Raw genomic sequence first — 19,887 nt, 5'->3', positions numbered from 1 at the left:
ATATTGACCTGTTATCTTCCTGCTCCTGCAAGGTCCTTGTCATACTAGGTTTCCTGTCTGTGAATGCCCTCTGCAGGAGAAGTTGACACCCTGCAGTTCAGCAAGTTCAGCAAGACGCAAAAGACAAACTGGGATTTTGTGTGTTTATATAAACATGTTTATGGGTTCAGTGCAGGTTGGTGGATAGATGCTTGGTTGGTTTTGATGGACTCTTGGTTCATCCCAACTCTGGATGATAAAAGCTGAGATTTTCATGGATGTCATATTTATTGCCAGATGATTATTCCATGTTTATGTGAAAACCATTTTTTGGCACCTGTTAAGTATGGATGGAAATAGAATGAGCAAATTTAATTCAGGCTGGGAACTGGGTTTAGCGGATAAATTAGTTTGCAAATATTCCAGGTTCCCACAACTGTTCTTGCCCCTGAGGACTCAGCTATACAGCTGCAAATAAAACATTTTAAGTGGAATATACAGTGTGACACTAGATAGTGATGGTGAGCTTTATGGGAAATTCAATATATTTTTAAAAACGCTTTTTAAAGCATTTTCAGAACAGTTTTTATACGTGTGTAGGTTCCACCTGAGATGAAGCAAAGCTGATAAGAGGTAGCCAAAGTTTTTGTAAGGGAAATTGAAGTTCTGTACAGGCATTTTGCTGTGGAACTTTTCCATGTAATTGTTTTTAATTTTCAGAAAGAAAATACGGTTGTAATGTCTCAGACTTTGTGCAAGCTGAGTATGAATAGTTATTTTTCATCCAGTTTCAACTCAGAGGGTGGAGGCGGCTTTCTTTCTTTGTGGTAGTATTGCAATCCTGTCTTTAACTTGTTTCTCATTGTTAGGTTGGGAGACTTTTGCAGCAGCTGGCCATGACCAGTTCTGAAGAAGGAGACCCCCGCACAAAGAGTTACCTGGGTAAATTCGACAAAGTAAGAGCCAAAGCTATTGAACTTGTATCTCTGTGCATGCCAGTGTTTTTCTCATTCTGTATAATTTTGGAAAAGGCACCCGCAAATAGACTTTTGTTATGACTGTGAAGATATTCAAGTGAGCAAATTGCGACCTTAAGAGGAAGTAGCAAATGGCACTACCCCTTAATGGAATCTGTAGTGTGCAAAAGCCACTATTAAATGTAAATGAGTTTCAAGGAACCTGTATGAAGAAGTGTGCTTTGGCATATATTGGTGGCTTTTCCCCCTTAACTATTAAAAACGTAGACCTGCTTCTATTCTTGCTGCATGTTTAAAATAATAATATAACAATTTCAATTTCTTACCTGCCTTTCACCATAAGTGAAGAACCAGTGTAGTGTAGGGATCAAGAGTGTTGGACTGGGACCTGGGAGACCTGGGTTTAAATTCCCACACAGCCATGTAGCTGACTGGGTGTGATCTTGGGCCAGTCACTACATCTCAGCCCAACCTACATCTCTGGGTTGCTTTGGGGATCAAAAGTGGAGATGTAGAACTATGTGTGCCACCTTAAGTTCCTTGGAGAAAAAGGTGGGATATAAATGAAATAAATAAAACAATAAAATAAAAAACAAAGGTCCCAGCGTGGGTTGCAGCAATTTAAAATAGAATATTAAAATCAGTTTAAAACAAATACAAACAAAAGGTCCTAAATTCTTTCTCTATCTGTGTGTGTATCTCTATATTATCTACCCACTTTGTAGGGGTGTACAGGTCTCTTGTTGAAGTGCTTGTATTGAAACAGCTCACTTGTCCGTCCCCCCCCTCCAATTTTTTCCTTGCAGGGTTGTGTGGCTGCCTTCTTGGACGTTGTCATTGGCGGACGGGCAGTAGAGACTCCACCCATGTCCTCGGTGAACCTTTTGGAAGGGCTGAGTAGAACTGTGGTTTACATGACCCATAGCCAGCTCACTGGCCTGGTAAATATCCAACTCCTTTTGGGCTGCAGGAGGAGACAAGTCAAAGTGTTTGTGCTGGGGGTCTGCTTTGCTGCCTTCTTTTAACATCGAACACTTTTTTTAGGTCAGCTTTATGCGGAACGTCATGTCGGGCGACCAGCTGAAGGAGGACCGCATGGCTCTGGAAAACCTGTTGTTAAACTTGCCCCAGAACAAGCCAGGGAAAAGCGGCAGCCTGGAGATGACCCCATACAACACCCCACAGCTTTCCCCTGCCACCACACCAGCAAACAAGAAAAACCGGCTACCTATAGGTGAGGAAGGTCAAGGCTCAGGTTTTTGCATGATAGCTTTTCCCAGCTCTGTTTTCGGATGCTTTCCTCTGCCTCTTTTGCTTTAGGACAGTGGAGTCCCCTTGACTAGTGTCAGTCACTTGGGTTTTAAGATACAGTGGTACCTCGGGTTACGAACTTAATTTGTTCCAGAGGTCTGTTCTTAACCTGAAACTGTTCTTATCTTGAGGCGCACTTTCGCTAATGGGGCCTCCCGCTGCCGCTGCGCCGTGAATTCTGTTCTCATCCTGGGGCAAGTTCTCAACCCAAGGTACTACTTTCGGGTTAGTGGAGTTTGTAAACCAAAGTGTTTGTAACCTGAGGTACCACTGTATACACCAACCTTTTCCAACCCAGAGCCCTCCTGATGTGTTGAACTATAACACCCTTCTTCCCTGACCAATAGGATTTATTTCATAAAGGTTTTTTTTAATTCATTTATCCAAACCTTTCTTAGTATATCCGATCCAAATAGCTTTATTGTACTTGCCATTGGCCATGACAAATCTGAATCAGAAATAAATACAAGCAAAAGGGATGCTGTGCCACAAATAAATCTCTATTTAATTGATCTCTATTTAGATCTCTTCATCTCTCTTACAGTTCACTGCTATATTGTCCAGGGTCTTCTTTCTGATCTTTTTGGCCACCAAAGCAAAAAGGGCAAAATCCATTTATGAATTCCTTCACACAAAATATCTCAAAGTGATGTCAGCAATGAAAATAATTTTAAGAAAAAAATCTGTATATAACACAAGACCCACATGTTGACAAAATTAAAATTATTGTTATTCATTATATTGATTATCAACTTTCTTCAAAAAACTGAGTTCAAAGCAACCTACAAAAGCAAATGTTAGAAGTAGATATAAAACATGAATAAAAGGCAACCTAAAATTCAATAATATGTATTCAGGAGCAAATCCAGCATAGCCCCACTAAAAATATATATGCAGAGAATTAAACTCCAAAGACCTGGGTGAATAACAATGTTTTAACTGGGCACCATTTCATATGTAAAATACCCATTTTCAAATCTAATACAGACTGGGGTAAAGATCCACCTAAAATACTTGTTGAAAAAGGGAGGCCTTCAATTAATGCCAACAAGACAAACAGGGTGATACCTTTCTTTAGTGTAAGAGAATTGCACTGTCAGGGGCTGATGGGAATTGTAGTCTAAAACATCTGGAGGAAAGCAGGTTGTGGAAGGCTTGTATATGTACCTGTTTGGTTCCAAAGCCTAAGCAGCAAATGCACATTATCCCACTCTCTATTCCTGTTGATTTGCTTACTTAAAAAATGCCTCTCTTCAGCTCATTGATGGCACAGCCTGTCATAGTAAGTGACCCATTTTTAAATAGGAAATGAAGCATTTTTTGTGGTGGGCTGCTATTGTTCCTGCTATACGTTCAGGGCTGTGTACATTGTGCAGTTGACAGGAGGGTAGCGGTAAAGTTCAGAAATGCTTACTTGCACAACTTTTACATGATTTATTCCATTGCTGTAAGTTGTTTGAGTTACTTTTGTATAAAAAGCAACTTATAACTTTAAATAATAATAGTCAAGGAGAAGAGCAAATAACTAAAAGGGGAACTGGATTCCACTTGTTATGTCTGCTAGACATTTAACATCTCTTTTGGCTTCTGAGATCTCTTCAGACATGTTTGCAAGTATGTCTTCACAATCAGGAAGTATAGTAACTTTCCCTAAAAATATCTCTGTATATCCTCAATACGACGATTTCTGCTCCCAGTATTGCATTCTTTGGATTTTCTGCATCCATGCCAAATTGCAGTTGACACACAACCTTACATAAAGCTGAACTTGAATTTTTGTAAAGCCAGAACCTCACAGTCTCAAATAATTATTGACTCCTCCACCTCACTCCAAATGAGGCATTTGTATTATGTGCTTATTTTACAACTGAACCATGTTTTATCTCCTCCCAACGGTTTGACCTGTGTTTCTTTTTTAATGCTGTCCACTCAGGACAACAGTTGGCAGCCATCACTGCCTGGGATACGTCTGCCACCAACCTGACAGCTCACATAAACCTTGTAACCCCATTTGGTGGGTAACTGAATCCTTCCTCTTTCTCAGTGTTTCTGCAAAGCCATTCTGTTGCCTTGCACGTCTGTGTCCACACCAGCTGCTTTTTTAAAAGAAAGGCATCTTCCTTTTGTTCTGTTCAGAAGCTTGCTTTCTATTTTTAAAGCTTTTTATATCTAGAAAAAGTGTTGGAAAGGTTGGGTCAGACTTTGTGCATGAATGAAACTCTGACTTAGGATCTTGACTTTTAAGATTTGTGCAAGTGGGTGGTGGAAAGGAGCCTGCTGGTTCTGAATATTGGGTCAGAATCCTGCATCGACCTTTTGTGGTGGTAATTATATTATATGCTTTGATAGTCCACATGTGAAGAGATGTAAAAAGAATGTGTCAAAAATGTTTGTGCAGTGTTCAGATAGTTTGCTAGAGAATAGGCACCCTGTTCTTCTCGCTGAATTAGGCATCCACCTCTGATAATGGAGACATGCTTTCCCTCTGAGAACATGGCTTAATTTCTAGGCATTTAGGTCCCCCAGTGGCAGCTGATCAAGTGAAGCTGCCTCAAACATCACAATTGTGTGTATATTGAAGAAATCCACCACACCTTAAACCTTTGTCCACAACCCAAAGAAGAGTTCAAACACTCCCTGGGCTGTTGAATTCTTGTGGTCTATCATCCTCATAAGTTTCCAAGACCAACATTCCTGGTGACAACCTTCTTTCATGTAAACACCATTTATGCCTAGCTGGTTTTGAATCATCATGTGCATTTTTTCCTTTTAAGTCTTTCTAAATAACAGCAACCTATTCTCTAGATGCCTTTCTGTTGTTGTTGTTGTTGTTATTATTATTATTATTATTATTATTATTATTATTATTATTATTATTATTATAAATGTATTATCCTCAGCTTTCAAAAACATCCTCAAGGCAGAGTGCTTTGACAAAAATGGCTTAACTTCTCAGTTGTGATGACCAGCTACCCTTTGGGATAGTTTATGCAACTGGCAAATTCAAGTGTTAATGTTGCAGATGGAATGGGGTGGTGTTTTTTCTTCATATTTACCTGTACATGTCACCCTGTAAAAAAAACCCCAAACGCCCTGTACCTTGAAAATTGGCATGTGAGGTGGAAGAGCTGAGTCTAACCTTGCAGATGTATTATCTTTCTACAGATAGACTTAAAAAAAACCTGGGGAATGTTCAAACATATAACTCTCTTGCTGCGTGAAATGGTTCCGTTAAGCAAAAAGAATACCACTTACTTTTGCTGGTCTGTGTAAACTTGCCATCTTGCAAGAATTAGAGAGTCATCCTTGTCTGGAACAGAACTCCAGCAGGGATGTAGACTTGAAATTCCATCATGTATTTTGTTCTGTGTTGTGTATGTAGAAGTCTGTCTTAATGTAGTAAAAGTTTTGAAAGTTTCTGTGTTTCTGTTTGAAGCATTTTATGCTTTATTCCAATGTTATGCATTTTATTTTTTGAAAAGAGCTTGATTTCTTTTTTTTGGACGGGGGCAGAGGAAACGTAAGATTTTTCTGCACCCCCCCCCTGGTTTATGCTTGGCTGTTTGGGACTCTTTCTGGTGCTATGTCTGCATTTAGATATTACCCAAGATACGGGGCCCTCATTCTTAGTAATACTGTGGTTTTTGGCATGGAGTTCTTCAAGCAGCTGTCTAAATAGCAGGATCTGAATGCTGCCAGTGTGACTTTTTCCCCCTGCTGTGAGAGGAAGGCCTTTTCCTTTCTCATACATTTGCTTCAAGTTGTGAAGAGACACTGGCTATTTCATTACTTGTATCTAGGAACTAATTATCTCTTATTGAGGTAACTCCATTAAAGATATTTAACCCTCCCATTTTTATGGGGGATCCTGACTATTTTCTCCCTACCAGCAGTCCAAACACTGGGGGATATTTCTTCTTTAACCACTGCAAGGCAGCTATTTTTCCACTAAACTGGTGCCCTCTGGAAATTTTACCAGAGATTGTGTTGCATTAGGGCAGAGGAGATGTAACGACAGACACTTCGTCTTTCCTGAGAATAAAGCATGAACAAAAACCAGGGAGGTAGGAGTAACTGAATTCCTACTTATGCCTCCCTAGTGATTTTACAAAAGGGAGTAGTAAACAATGCAAGAAGAGCTTTGTTCCCCCTTTGGATGGTTGGAGAAGATGCCCCTGTGCCTTGAGTAATTACACAGAAGCAGGGATTTCGGCAGGGATTTTTCCTCTTGCTCCTTGCAGCACTCAGATGTGGCAAAACCCACCTGCCGGTAAAGCATCTTCTGCAGAATTAATGTATAAAGCTTCTGTCCACAGGACTGTTGGAAGATCTATGATACATATAAACTACTGTGGTTAATGCCTGGTAGCCAGAGGGCAGGTGTACACGTAAGGTTTTCCTTGACCCTTCCTGAAGGCTCAGTGTCCTGGATTGATGCTTGCAAGGCAACCCTCCCTTGCACATACTTTTCTTAACAGCTGGAGGGTGGCATCATATAGCACCACTTCGTGACCGTCTTTCAAAGCCATTTTTGCCTTTTGCTCAGCATGCTTGTATTAAGCATCACCCTATTGTATGGATCTTGCATTTTTGCCAGTCAAAAATCCTTTATAAAACAATCCCCCTAAAATGTTCCAGCTACCCGAAGCCGGAGCCGATCGAATATTCAAGTGGACCAGCATGCAGACCATGATGGATTCTCCCAGGAGACGATACAAGAAGTCCAACCAGAAGAAGTATTGGTTATTTCTCTCGGGACTGGGCCCCAAATAACTCCAGGAATGATGTCAGAAAACGAGGTATTGATCCAGCGGGGCTTTGAGATCTGTGTAGGTGGAAGTAGGTGCTGTGGAACTATGAAAACATTAACTGTTGTTTTCCAACAGCAAACAAGTATCTGTCCCTCCTTGATCCAGCTTTCAGCAAACATGAAGTAGTACTTCCTTCGCATATGGGTTTGGTTAACTGCAGTTAGTATATATTGTCTGGACCCACAAACCATGGTCAGCATTAACAATGTTTAGTTTAAGCAAGCCAGTTTCAGAAATTGCACTTTGAAGTAGACTTTTTTTTTAAAAAAAAGTTCGTAATAACTTGTTATTTGAACCCAAAATAAGTTTTGGGTTAAACACAACAAGCTGTGGATAACCAGAAGCAAAAGCTTATGAGCTCCTTCCCTCAGCCATATGAGAGGGCTCATTCATGTCACAGTAAACCATGATTTCATGTGACATCTGAACAGTTGTTGGATGTGGGCTTTCTGGGTGAGGTGGCTATCACTTCTATATTCAGGACAATAAATGTTAAGACAGACTCATGGCAACTTGATAATTCACCACCTCATCTCCCCACCCCCGATGTGAAGGTGAAGAAGATGTAATGGATCCTGTGATGTAAATGTTAGATTTATTATGGGCTTCACAAGCACTTGGCAAAAATGATAGCTCTGTATTTGCCATTGTTAGTGAATATACATCTATTATTTCTTAAATATTGACAGTTTAATTTAGTATGGGATGTCTGCTATGTTCTAATGACTCCAAACAAATTGGAGAAGCAGTTCTGATACCAAATCGCTACACTCCAAAAGTTTGATGGCACTAGAAGCCAGAGAGACTCTAAGTTAAAAATTCTGGCTTAAAGGTATTTGGCAAACAACAATTCTTTATTGACTGTCAATCCATGACCAAAATGCTGATCACTCCCACCCCCTTTTCCTAGGTTTTAAACATGCAGCTTGCTGACGGAGGGCAAGGAGATGTCCCTGTTGATGAAACCAAACTCCACGGTAAACCTGATAAAACCTTGCGCTTTTCCCTCTGCAGTGATAATCTGGAAGGAATATCTGAAGGTGATGGCCTCTTGTCTGTCAGGCAATATTTAATAGGAGCTTCTGTTCATTGTAGCTGGTGTGTGCTTTGTATCTCAGCCACTGTTGTAAATGCTGTGATAGCTGCTCATTCCATTGGCCAATAATGTTTTGGTGTGTTTTTTTTTATATAACTTTTTGGTGCAGTTTTCTTTTTGATCACCTTGTCTAATGACTTCTGTTTGGTTCCTGGTTGCATTTAGTTGGGTGTATATTTCTTCTTACTGGGTGCGGGGAAATCGGGCTAAATAGCACCATCTCCTTCCAACAGGCCCTTCAAATCGATCCAATTCTGTGTCATCGTTGGACTTGGAGGGGGAATCTGTGTCCGAACTTGGTGCAGGCGGCCCATCAGGGAGCAATGGGGTGGAAGCCCTGCAACTGCTGGAGCATGAGCAAGGTTAGTGCTGACAATGAACACAGCCCAAGGTGTAGCTCGCAGATGCTGAACTCACTGCCCTTTTTGGTTTATGCTTATTTAGTTAGTTTAAAAGATTTTTTAATCCCACTCTTCACACACACAAAAAGTCTTACAAACGCCAATGGCAAAAAAAGTGACTTGCTAATACCAGTGATCAGTCCCTGCTCTCAAATTTATTATAGTCGAACCTTAGTTTTCAAACGTCTCGGCTGCCAGACGCCGAAAACCCAGAAGTGAATGCTTCCATTTTTGAACGCACCTCGGAAGTCGAACGGCTTCCGAGGCACATTTCTCAATTTTCCCCGTTGAACTTGCTGAGAGCCCTTTGATCCTCGGTTTTTGAACATTTTGGAAGTCGAGCGGAACGGATTACATTAAAAAACCGAGGTTCCACTGTGTCTAAAAAGACACAGTGCAAAATAAAAGCGGGTGGGTATGCATTAGGAAAATAAGCAAACTTGGAACCTATTCCCGCTTTTACTCTGTAAGAAGCCTAGGGCAGTATACATTGTCCTCCTCCCCACCCCCCAAGTTGCAGGTCATGATTAAAGAGGAAAACTTAAAGCACAGTTTCAGTATTTGGACAACCTGCACTGACCTGAAAAGCCCAGGAAGTAAAGCAGGTGCAAGCTTGTCTTCTGGAGACTGCATGGTTGCAGTAAACCATATTCTGACATGCAGACCAGTCACGTGTGTGTGGTTACTTCATGTTTGTAAACAGAGTGTGCTACTTGTGCCGTTCCTAATACCTTGGGAGCTAATGGTTTTGATGCATGCCATGGATGGAAGCCTAGAGTTGGCTGCTTCAACTGTGGTCTACTCAAGTGTGGTGAAAGATGGTTTAGATGCTAAAATGGGTTGTCTCCAACCAAGTTCTATTTGAGCCTAGACCCATTGAAATTGATGTTCCTAAGTGAGCTGCGTACATTAATTTCAGTGTGTCTAACTTTGAGTAACAGCAGCACTGGGTACAACCCACTTTCTCTGGATTTCTTCTTTACCTATGCATTGTCCTTCTCTTTCCAGGGGTGATCAAATACAAAGAAGGACATTGATCTTGTATCTGTAACAGTTGAGTGGAAGGGGGAATTCTGGCAGATGATTTCCCCCCTCATCCCTGTTTGATAAGCTATGCCTGCCAAAATTCCTGCTTCTGTTAAAGGTTCAATAAGCCTTCAGTCTTCTTTTTATGTGGTCATCCTGCCCCATGTTTACCTCAGTTCCCCACCTTTAAAAACACAAGCTATGAAATAATTGTGTAGGGATGCAGAGTGTTTTAACCAAACTCTGATCTTTTTACAATAGCAACCACTCAGGATAACCTTGATGATAAGCTCCGTAAATTTGAGATCCGTGACATGATGGGGTTAACAGATGACAGGGATATCTCCGAGACTGTGAGCGAGACCTGGAGCACTGATGTTCTGGGGAGCGACTTCGATCCAAATATTGACGAGGACCGCTTGCAGGAAATTGCAGGTAACTGGTCTGTTGTTTGAGGCAAGAAAAACACTGGTCCTTCTGCAAAGCAGTGAGGTGCCTGCACTCTGTATTTGGATGTGTGTTTGGAAGCAGGTACCCAAAAAGAGCGCACTGCACAATTGTTGCCATGCTTTAAGGTTGAAACTATACATTTACTTAAGTCAGGAAATATCTTGCAACTGTTCAAAGTTAGGAAACACCTTTTAACAAATCATGATCAGCAGGTTGAGAACAAATCTTGGCTACAGATCATGGCTTCTGGGGAGCAATGCAAAACTATGATCTTGTCCAGATATAACATCAGTTTACGGGTTGCACTTTCTTTCCTCCCAGTGCTAGCAGGGAGGAGCAGAGGAGGTCATTTAAAGCATATTCATGCAATTTACAGACTGGGTTAAAGGATTCTCTGCATGGAGTGCTTTACCACAGTTCCCCAGAAGGTTGTTTTGCCTCGCAGTGCTAAATGTAGGATGCATGGTCTTGACAGCACCTGATATAGTAACATGGTTACAGCTACTCAGGTCTAGATAGGATTTGCTTGGATGGAAGAACCAATAGAGGGCTGCATAGACATTTCCCTTAGCATTCTATAGGAAGAGCAGGGTGTAAGTGTAATAAGCAGGAGCTCATTGTATGGTTACTTCCATTGCCAGTGGCCCACTTCCACCCCACAGATGTGGGAAGGAACCATGCAATTTGAGTAATACATGAAATCGGGGTAACTCATGTGGACATCCAGTAAAGGTGAATGTTGAAGAATCAGGACGGATAAAAGAAAGTATTTCCTCATGCACTGCAGAGTTAAACTTTGCAACTAATTCTCACAGAAGCAGTGAAGGCCACCAACTTGGATGACATTAAAGAGGATTAGACAAATCCATGGAGGAGAGGGCTGCTAGCCATGATGGAGCCACAGTTACTGCTAGCCACAGTTGGAGACCGTAATCCTTCTGAATTCCAGTTAGCTGGAAACATCAGGAGGGGAGAGCGCTCTTGTTCTTGGATCCTCCTTGCAAATTTCCGACAGGCTTGCCACTGAGACTGGAATGCTGTGCTAGATGGGCCATTTGCCTGATCCAGCAGGGCACTTCTTAGATTCTTAAAAGATTGCAAGCTTCTCATGGGTGGTGGCCCATGTTGTTTAGTGAGAATAAAGGTAAAGGGACCCCTGACCATTAGGTCCAGTTGTGACCGACTCTGGGGTTGCGGTGCTCATTTTGCTTTATTGGCCAAGGGAGTCGGCGTACAGCTTCTGGGTCATGTGGCCAGCATGACTAAGCTGCTTCTGGCGAACCAGAGCAGTGCACGGAAATGCCGTTTACCTTCCCGCCGGAGAGGTATCTATTTATCTACTTTGACGTGCTTTTGAACTGCTAGGTTGGCAGGAGTAGGGACCGAGCAATGGGAGCTCACCCCATCGCGGGGATTCGAACCGCCGACCTTCTGATCAGCAAGTCCTAAGCTCTGTGGTTTAACCCACAGCACCACCTGCGTCCCCTTAGTGAGAATAGGGGCGACTTAATGTTTTCCAGGTGGATAAGGTTTTTGCCTCTTGCACATTCGCTACTGGACAGCCAGAAAATGGATCCTTTCAGAGCTAACATGAGGGATAAAGGGTAGATGTAATTGCCTTTGGGTACCTCTCTGCTATTAACAAATTGTGGGTTGCTTCCTCAGGTGCCGCAGCTGAGAATATGCTGGGAAGCTTGCTGTGTTTGCCTGGTTCAGGATCGGTGCTTTTTGACCCCTGCACAGGCTCAACCATCTCGGAAACCACCAGTGAAGCTTGGAGCGTTGAAGTGCTACCAAGTGATTCAGGTTAGACTCCTCAGCTTTAAAGATAACTAATTTGTCTGTATGTCCCACACAAGCAGGGTTATAATTATGAAGGAATGCTACCTTCTGGTTTCTTTGGTTAAGGAAACTTAACTTCATTTCCATATTGAACTTCCCATCTCTGTTGAACTTCTTACTGGAGACTTTAAAAAAATTCAGCAGGCTTTTAAATTGATTTGATAGTTTTAACGCATTTTTAGTCTTATTGTGGGTCTTCTATGCACTGCTTGGGGACAACTGTGCCAAAAGAGTATACAAAATAAAATAAATAATCCTTCCCTACCTTCCAATCCCTTTCATATCTGGCAGAATCTCTGGATTCTGTCCAGCTAAGTTCTACTTAGAGTAGACCCATAGAGATTAACAAAGCTAAGATGGTCACACCCAGCTGTTTCAATGGGTCTACTCTGTGTAGGAATAATGTTGGACACGGTTCCTTGTCATTAACTTTAAATGCTCTCCGTGACATTTCTCCATCTCTTCTAGGCCCTTGTTTCCAATTATATTCTTGCCCATGGCCTCTGTTCCTTCGACTCTTACCACCCTTAGCTGCTGGAGGTCTTTTGCTTCTTTAAACATTTCTGTGCTCTCTCCTTTGTGCCTGGAACTCTTTCCCAGAGGTGGATACAGAACCGTTTCTCTTTGTCTTCATTCCTTTAAACCCACTTTAATTAATTTAAACCTTAAGCTTCAAGGGTGGCGGCACCTGTGCTTTGGAATTCCCTCCCATGCACGTTAGGCAGGCATACCTTCATTGTACTGTTTTCGGTGCCTGCTAAAACCTTTTTTGTTCCAGCAATCCTGCCCAGGCACGTGATTTTAGTAGGTATGCTTCAAAATTACTGATTTTTTATGTAGCCTGTTGATATTTGCTTTTATTGATATTTTAAATTAACACTTGAGACTGTCATGTACTCTGCTTAGAGGTCCATTGGGATTATAAATTTTGTTAAATAAAATAAGCACATGGAGCTGCAGGTGCCTCTATCCATCTTCACCCCCTCTCTCCACCCCTATTAGATCTGTAAGCTCTTTCCGAGCCAGGGACCTGTCTGCTGCCTATGAAATTCTGTAATGTGCTTTTTGCTGAGGGTGCTATATTAATAAATATTATGCAGCTAATTTATTAATCTCCTACTAAAACACTGTCCAAAGGTGATTTACACACAACACAAAAAACACAAATACATTTAAAACAAGGCTAAAACCATGACAAGTGGATACTCATAGTAAACGATCATTTATTCACCTGGGGAAGCCCATCAGAACAAAAATAACTTGCGTTATTTCCAGAAAGGGCAGAATGTGGGTACTTTTTATTCCACGGAATGGGGCAGCCACACTAAATGCCCTGCTCTGCGTTACTGTGGAGTGAGCTTTTGAGACCTTTGTAACTTGCAGGAGAGATTCTTCTGCGGACTTCAGTGGTCTGCGGGTGTATAAGGGATAAGGCAGTGTTTTAAGTAACCTGGTCTCAAGCTGTATAGGGATGGATGTGTTAGTACCAACGCCTGAACTTGGCCTAGTAGCAAATAGACAGCCAGTACAAATCCCACAAGCAAGGTATTATATACTTGCTGATAGTTTGCCCCCACAAACACACTAGCTTCCTTGTTTTGCATTGGCTGTAGCTTCCAAATCAACCCCAAGGGGTAGCCACAAAGAGAGTACATATTAGTGCTTCAACCGTGAGGTTGCCAATGTATGGACAACTGTAGTCAACTAGTACAAGTAGTGCCTTTTCTCAACAGTTAACTCACCCATGCACACACTTTCTTTTTCTTTATGGTGGAGGAAGATACCGTTTGTTGGGTTGCTCCTCTCCAGACAGTGGGGCCATTCAAATAAGGCAACCTAGATGCCTCCCATGGGAGAGTAGCCTCCCTTGGTCTTCCATTCTGCCTACTCACCCATGCAAATGTTTCCTTAATTCTCTACACAAACCTTGCATTCTGGGGCCATGGATCGATCCCAAACTATTTTCCTTATGGACCACTTGAAAACTGCTGAGAGTCTTAGTGATTTTTCTTGTTGATTTTTATTCCTGTTGTAGCGATTATAATGCACTATGGTAGATGCCACATGATTTTTTAAGTGCATTTGTATTGCTTCTTTTGCTCTTACGTATTTTGAATTCCATAGAATCAAATTGTCATACAGTAAAAGACCAATACAGAAGAAATAAAAGTAGCAATAAACATACTGTTAAAAATCTGTATGAATATTTAATGTAAACATGCTATGGACCATCTAAATGAAGCTTGTGGACCACTGGTGATGCACATACCAAAATTTGGGGATCCTTGCTCCAGGGAATTCTGAGGTTCTTTAGTTAGGAGATTTTCCACAAAGGGGAGATTATTAACATCAGGGGAGCTTCTCTGAAAGGCAGCTTGCCTGCTACTTAGATCTCCAACATGCAGCTGCAAGGAAGGGTGATGAGTACATTTTGGGGCAGCCCTTCCCCAAGCTGATGCTCTCCAGATGTTGTTGGATACCCTGGACTCTTGACTATGCTGTTTGGAGCTGATGCCCCAAAACACCTGGAGGGCCACAAATTCACCTTCCCTCTTCTAGGGGGTTCATGTGGGGGTGATAATAAGGCCAAGAGATCCAGGTCAATGTACCATGTGAATTGAACATGACTCTGTGGCATCTGCACTGGGGTTCCAATGTTTGGGAAGCGTTCAGGGAAGGTAGAAAATTTGTGAAAACTGGATGTAAAATTACAAGACTACTGTATCTAGAAGGTGACCTGTGTGTTGTATTTCTCCCCATCCACAATTTAGAGGCCCCAGATCTAAAGCAAGAGGAGAGGCTGCAGGAGCTTGAGAGCTGCTCTGGGGTGGGGAGCACCTCTGATGACACAGATGTGAGGGAGGTCAGTTCCCGCCCCAGCACACCAGGCCTCAGTGTCGTATCAGGTGAGACCTCAGAAAACAATACATTATGTGAACAGTTGAAGCTGTGTTATGTCTAATAAGACTGCTTGTCCGTCTAGCCTGGTATTGTCTATCCTGAATGGCAGCAGCAGTCCAAGATCTCAGGCAGGCGACTTCCTTAGCCCTGCTGCTGGAGATGCCAGGGATTTGAGAACTGGGGAAGTGACCTTAGCTCATATGGGCAGAGCATGCATTTTGCATGTGAAAAGATCCCAGGTTCAATCAATAGTATCTCTAGACAAAAGGGTCAGGGAGCAGGTGAAAAGGAGGGAAGCATTCTTGGCTTGTGAGACTGGAGAGCCACTGCCAGTCAGAGATGGATCAATCTGATCTGGCATGAAAAGCACTTTCCTGTGTTCCTAATTGTGTGTCTCTAAGTGTTTGGCCTCTTTGTAAAACTTGTATATGGGATTGTCATCCATAAGAAGGCCAAGTCCTTTTTCAGTGGATGGTCTAGCTTCTCAAAATTGCTTCTCTCCTCTTGACTCCATGCTAAGATGGCTCTTGTGAGAGTTGTTTTGCTGCCTCCCCACAAATGGCAGCCTTTCAAAGCCAGACATATACTCACCACCCTCGGAAGAATTTTAGCTGGTCTAAGATTCCTGACAGGGTTAGTGCCTGGGTAAAGGAAAAGTCAGTAAGCACTGTAGGAGGGTGGACTTCGTGTGTGTTTCTTGCTGAAAAGAGGAGGAGAGTTCCTGCTCTAAGTTGTGAGGGTTGGCAGAGAGGGGTGTGGAGATTGATAACATGGCATGAAGGCAAGGAAATGCAATTATATATTCCTCCTCAGAGATTTAATTGGGGATGAGAATTAAAGAGTTAAGCCCAAAGCATTCATTGTCATCATTCTGCTTTCTGGACTAGTCAAATTCCCATAGAATAATTGAAGCAGGAGGAGCTCATAATCCATCTGTAAAATAAAGGAGGGGAAATTGCATGGCTTGGATTACTTCCTCAAGGTTAGAGTTTGGTCTTGCTGGACAGGGTTCTAGATGTGGAGAGCAGGAGGAGGCTCTTGTCCTATAAATCCCATGCATTCATTACTCGAACAGATATCCACTCCAATGGTCTAGTAAGTTACTGTTGTGCTGAATGTCTTCAGACTTGGTGGCTTCCCTTTCAGCGAGGTCTCTTGTTCTCTCCTAAGGCATTAGCGCAACCTCTGAAGACATCCCAAACAAGATTGAGGACCTCCGATCCGAGTGCAGCTCTGACTTTGGTGGGAAGGATTCAGTAACCAGCCCCGACATGGACGAAACAGCTCATGGTAAGGGGAAGCATGGGCCACCCCGCGGTGAGTTTCCTGGCAGCTTAAACGTCAGTCATGAAAGCATTTGAATTTATCAGATGGAGGGTGATGACATTCCTGATAGGGATGACCCGCCTGCTGGAGGCAGTCAAGGTCTTCAAATTATTGTGTCCTATCCAGGGGAGAGGAGTCATCCTGTCTCTTCAGACTGGCCCTTCATGTTGCTAGGGATGGTTGGGTCTTCACGTCTCTCCCTGTGTATGGAGAGAAACACTTGTCTGAGTACTTGTTTTTTGTGGATTTTTCTTTCTGTATACAATCTCAGTCCTCTCTTTACTTTCTGCTCTTCCTTGGGTTGTTTCTGAATGTGTCTTGCATGTTTTCCCCTGCCTGCCTCCCCCACCCTCCAGCACCATCACACCTTCCATTTTGTTTTCCATTATTCATACTATCTGGTTTTCAACATTGTGGTATATCACCAGCTAAACATTGCATTTTAGTGATATATCACAGTGTCTGAAACATGGAACTATGTAGGGTAGAGCACAGGAGATTGGGCAGAGCAGCAGTCATGGAGATTAATAGGTGTGTGCTATGTGCACTGCGAATTCCTCCTCCCTCGTGTTTGGAGGGTGAACTCCTTCCACCCCTCCCTAGACAGAGGGAGAAGGAAGAATCGGAGAATCATAGAATTGTAGAGTTGGAAGGGACCCTGAGGGTCATCTAGCCCAACCCCCTGCAATGCAGGAATATGCAGCTGCCCCATATGGGGATTGAACCTGCAACCTTGGTGTTATCAGCACCACACTTTAACCAACAGAACTATCCAGCTCACCTGTGATTTCTGCATCAGGTAGAGACACCATGGTTAGAGGGGGGCACCGAGGCTGGGAGTGAGAGTGTTCTGCCATTGGAGGGGAAAGGGAGCCGAAAGGGCAGGTAGGCAGCCAGCCAGCCACCAGAGGACTCAGTTATTCCGCCCCTTGTAGTTTTGAAGGCTGTGCTTTGCAATACATTGCCAGCTCAATCATTCTGTAATGGTTCTCATGATGTGATCCACAAACCAGTGTTGGATGATGTATTGATACATCGCCCAGCCCTAAGACACACCTTTAGTTTTTCATTGTGTCCCCCCCACCTGCTGTTCTCGTAAAGGGGAGTGTGTAGTAGGGGATTTGACCCAGTTTTTTCAGGCACCTTGCAATTCTTAAATCACAACCTTCCTCTTCCTTTTAGAACAGATGGGGTAGACACCTTCTGTTGTTAATGAAACAGAAAGGAAACTAATTGTTAAAATGTCTAAAGGAACGTGGAAAGGCTTGATTTATGGTGGACAAGAAAGATTAAAATGGACGATAGGAACTCGTATTTGAAAAACATTTAATGCTTTTTTTGTTTCTTGCCATTAAAGAACTGGTGAAAGTCAAATGGCCATAATTAGCTGAGAGAAAGGAATTTGCTTTGAGATGGCATAGTCACAACTGTGATTTTAAAGGGAAAACATTAAGGTGGGTTGAGTGGCTGATAATATCAATAACATTAAAAGCTTCCAGTATGGAAAAGGTAGTTTTGTTTCAAACAGTGACTGTTGGTATTGTTAAACAGTTGATGACTGAACTATTAAAAATGATCAGATCAATGTTTGATGAAGATGAAGAAAATGAGCCAGAGGATTGAGGTGGAAAATGGAAAGAGGGAACACCCAGAGGTTACAATCGGTTGCAGTTCTGTATGGGAAGGAGTTTGGCGGGGGTTACCTTTGAGTTTCTGCCTAACGTCTTGCGGTTTGTATGAGTGTTTTCATTCCTAGTGCTGAGTATCTATGGGTTCTCCTTAACTTCTTGGGGGTTGAGGTGTTCTTCCTTTCTGACACTCAGTCTGGAGAGACAGGATGACTCCATCTGGAGTGGACACAAGACGCAGCAGGGGGAGTCATCCCTATCAGGAATGCTGTCCTCCCGCACCCAAATCTGTAAACTGAAATTCACTGTAAGGGGGGGGGGGAATTCTCCCTTGTGCCATGTGCTGAAGTAGAAACCCAAAATTCTCTGATGAGTAATGGTGGCATTTCTCTGTTGAGGGTGGGTGATATCCACTCAGGTTGTGGGCATGGGAGGAGAAGCCAAGTTTAAAGGAGGGGCATGTCACTCTTACCCAGAGGTCTGAGCAGATTACTTGTAGGGAGGACTTCTTGAAGCCCAGCCAAGGGCTGCTGATAGACCATCCTTGCATTAGGGCTTTCAGAGCAGGAGCCAATGAAGGTGATTATTGAATCTGGCAAGATTATCCCCACCAGGAATGAGGAAAAGATTGCAACTTCTCCCAAGTACTTGAGAGATGAATAATGTCTGGTAACATTGATTTAAATTATCCATAAAGGTAAAGGTAAAGGACACCTGACAGTTAAGTCCAGTCGCAAACAACTCTGGGGTTACGGCACTCATCTCGCTTTACTGGCCGAGGGAGCCGGTGTACAGCTTCTGGGTCATGTGGCTAGCATGACTAAGCTGCTTCTGGTGAAACCAGAGCAGCACACAGAAACGCCGTTCACTTCCCGCTGGAGCGGTACCTATTTATCTACTTGCAGCTTGACATGTTTCAAACTGCTAGGTTGGCAGGAGCTGGGACCAAGCAACGGGAGCTCACCCTGTCGCGGGGATTCGAACTGCCGACCTTCTGATCGGCAAGCCCTAGGCTCAGTGGTTTAGACCACATTGCCACCCGCTTCCCTTAAAGTATCCATAGTGAAAGGCAAATCCTTTTGTATGTCAGAGTGCTGTAGGCATACTGGAGTAGGTGACCTCAGGTGATATCTCTGGCTTCTTAGGGTCTATGCAGCCTGTTAGTGAAGATCCTCCTGGTACTTTCTTAAACCCACTTCTCCATCTTTTAGGAACCAGCCAGGGGGCCTCTACCTTGTCTCATGCAGAATCCTTGCTTGCCATGTTCGATCCCTTGTCTTCCAACGAAGGTAATCCTGCAGCGTGTGGGCCACATGCATGTTAACAGTAGTGTTACTGCATTTGGTCCTCTTTCCATAGCTGCAAAACTTCCATGTGTTACCTGTAACTGTAAAGGGATGTGAAAGAACAGCGTTGGTGTAATGCTTTGCTTGGTCTGACGCTGGTGTTTTTTCCAGCAGTGGTGAGGCCCAAAGTGCACTATGCAAGACCTTCACACCCCCCGCCAGACCCCCCGATCCTGGAAGGGACCCTAGGAGGCAACGAGGCAAGGCTGCCCAATTTCAGCTCCCACACTGCTATAATCATTGACTCCGAAGTGTTCAGGCAGCGGTATTCCTATCCTGAGAGGCTCGTGCGGAGCAGGAGCTCTGATATAGTGTCATCTGCCCGGAGGCCAATGAGTGACCCTGGTTGGAACAGGCGAGCCGGCAACGAGGAGAGGGAGCTTTCTGTGCTTGGCTGTGTAGGGGGAACTCCTTTGCTGACAGCCTCTCAGTCTTCTTCCTCATCTCCTAGCAGAGATTCCTGCAGAGGAGAGGTAAGAGAAGACAAACTAAGCCTCTCAATGGCTTTCTCGAATCAAGGCTTTATAGCTAAGTAATGCATTAAGTTTCACCTCTATCTAAAAGCATTTTGTGTGTATTATGTGTAAGCTTGGTTGCTACCTCAATTTTTTCTTAAGCTAGAACTCCCTTGAACTGGAGCATAGTTAAACTATGAAACTTGCTTCCACAGGAGGCAGTGGTGGCCCCCAATTTGGATGGCTTTAAAAGAGAATTAGCTTAATTCACGGAGGGCAAGGATATCAGTAGTTACTAGCCATGATGGCTATGTTTTGCCTCCACTGTCAGAAGCATG

General features: G+C 43.1%; 1 protein-coding gene across 10 annotated transcripts in view; it reads left to right on the top strand.

Annotated features, from left to right (window-relative positions):
- Positions 1-19,887, top strand: part of GAPVD1 (GTPase activating protein and VPS9 domains 1) — a 50,176-nt gene that overhangs the window by 16,723 nt on the left and 13,566 nt on the right. For 3 of the 10 annotated variants that reach the window (XM_081180262.1, XM_081180263.1, XM_081180264.1), the window contains 13 exons: positions 849-935; positions 1,763-1,897; positions 2,001-2,190; positions 4,201-4,281; positions 6,906-7,066; positions 7,989-8,118; positions 8,408-8,536; positions 9,863-10,036; positions 11,717-11,857; positions 14,665-14,799; positions 15,965-16,084; positions 18,960-19,037; positions 19,206-19,567. In XM_081180262.1, coding sequence (XP_081036388.1) covers positions 849-935; positions 1,763-1,897; positions 2,001-2,190; positions 4,201-4,281; positions 6,906-7,066; positions 7,989-8,118; positions 8,408-8,536; positions 9,863-10,036; positions 11,717-11,857; positions 14,665-14,799; positions 15,965-16,084; positions 18,960-19,037; positions 19,206-19,567 — 1,923 coding nt within the window. The remainder of the gene's footprint in view (positions 1-848; positions 936-1,762; positions 1,898-2,000; positions 2,191-4,200; positions 4,282-6,905; positions 7,067-7,988; positions 8,119-8,407; positions 8,537-9,862; positions 10,037-11,716; positions 11,858-14,664; positions 14,800-15,964; positions 16,085-18,959; positions 19,038-19,205; positions 19,568-19,887) is intronic. The other 7 variants (XM_081180265.1, XM_081180269.1, XM_081180267.1 and 4 more) reach the window with 5 other exon arrangements.

This window comes from Podarcis bocagei, assembly GCF_964188305.1.
Source record: "Podarcis bocagei genome assembly, chromosome: Z".
NCBI lineage: Eukaryota > Metazoa > Chordata > Lepidosauria > Squamata > Lacertidae > Podarcis > Podarcis bocagei.
Note: the sequence above shows the minus strand (reverse complement) of the source record. Positions and strands in the feature narration are given on the sequence as shown.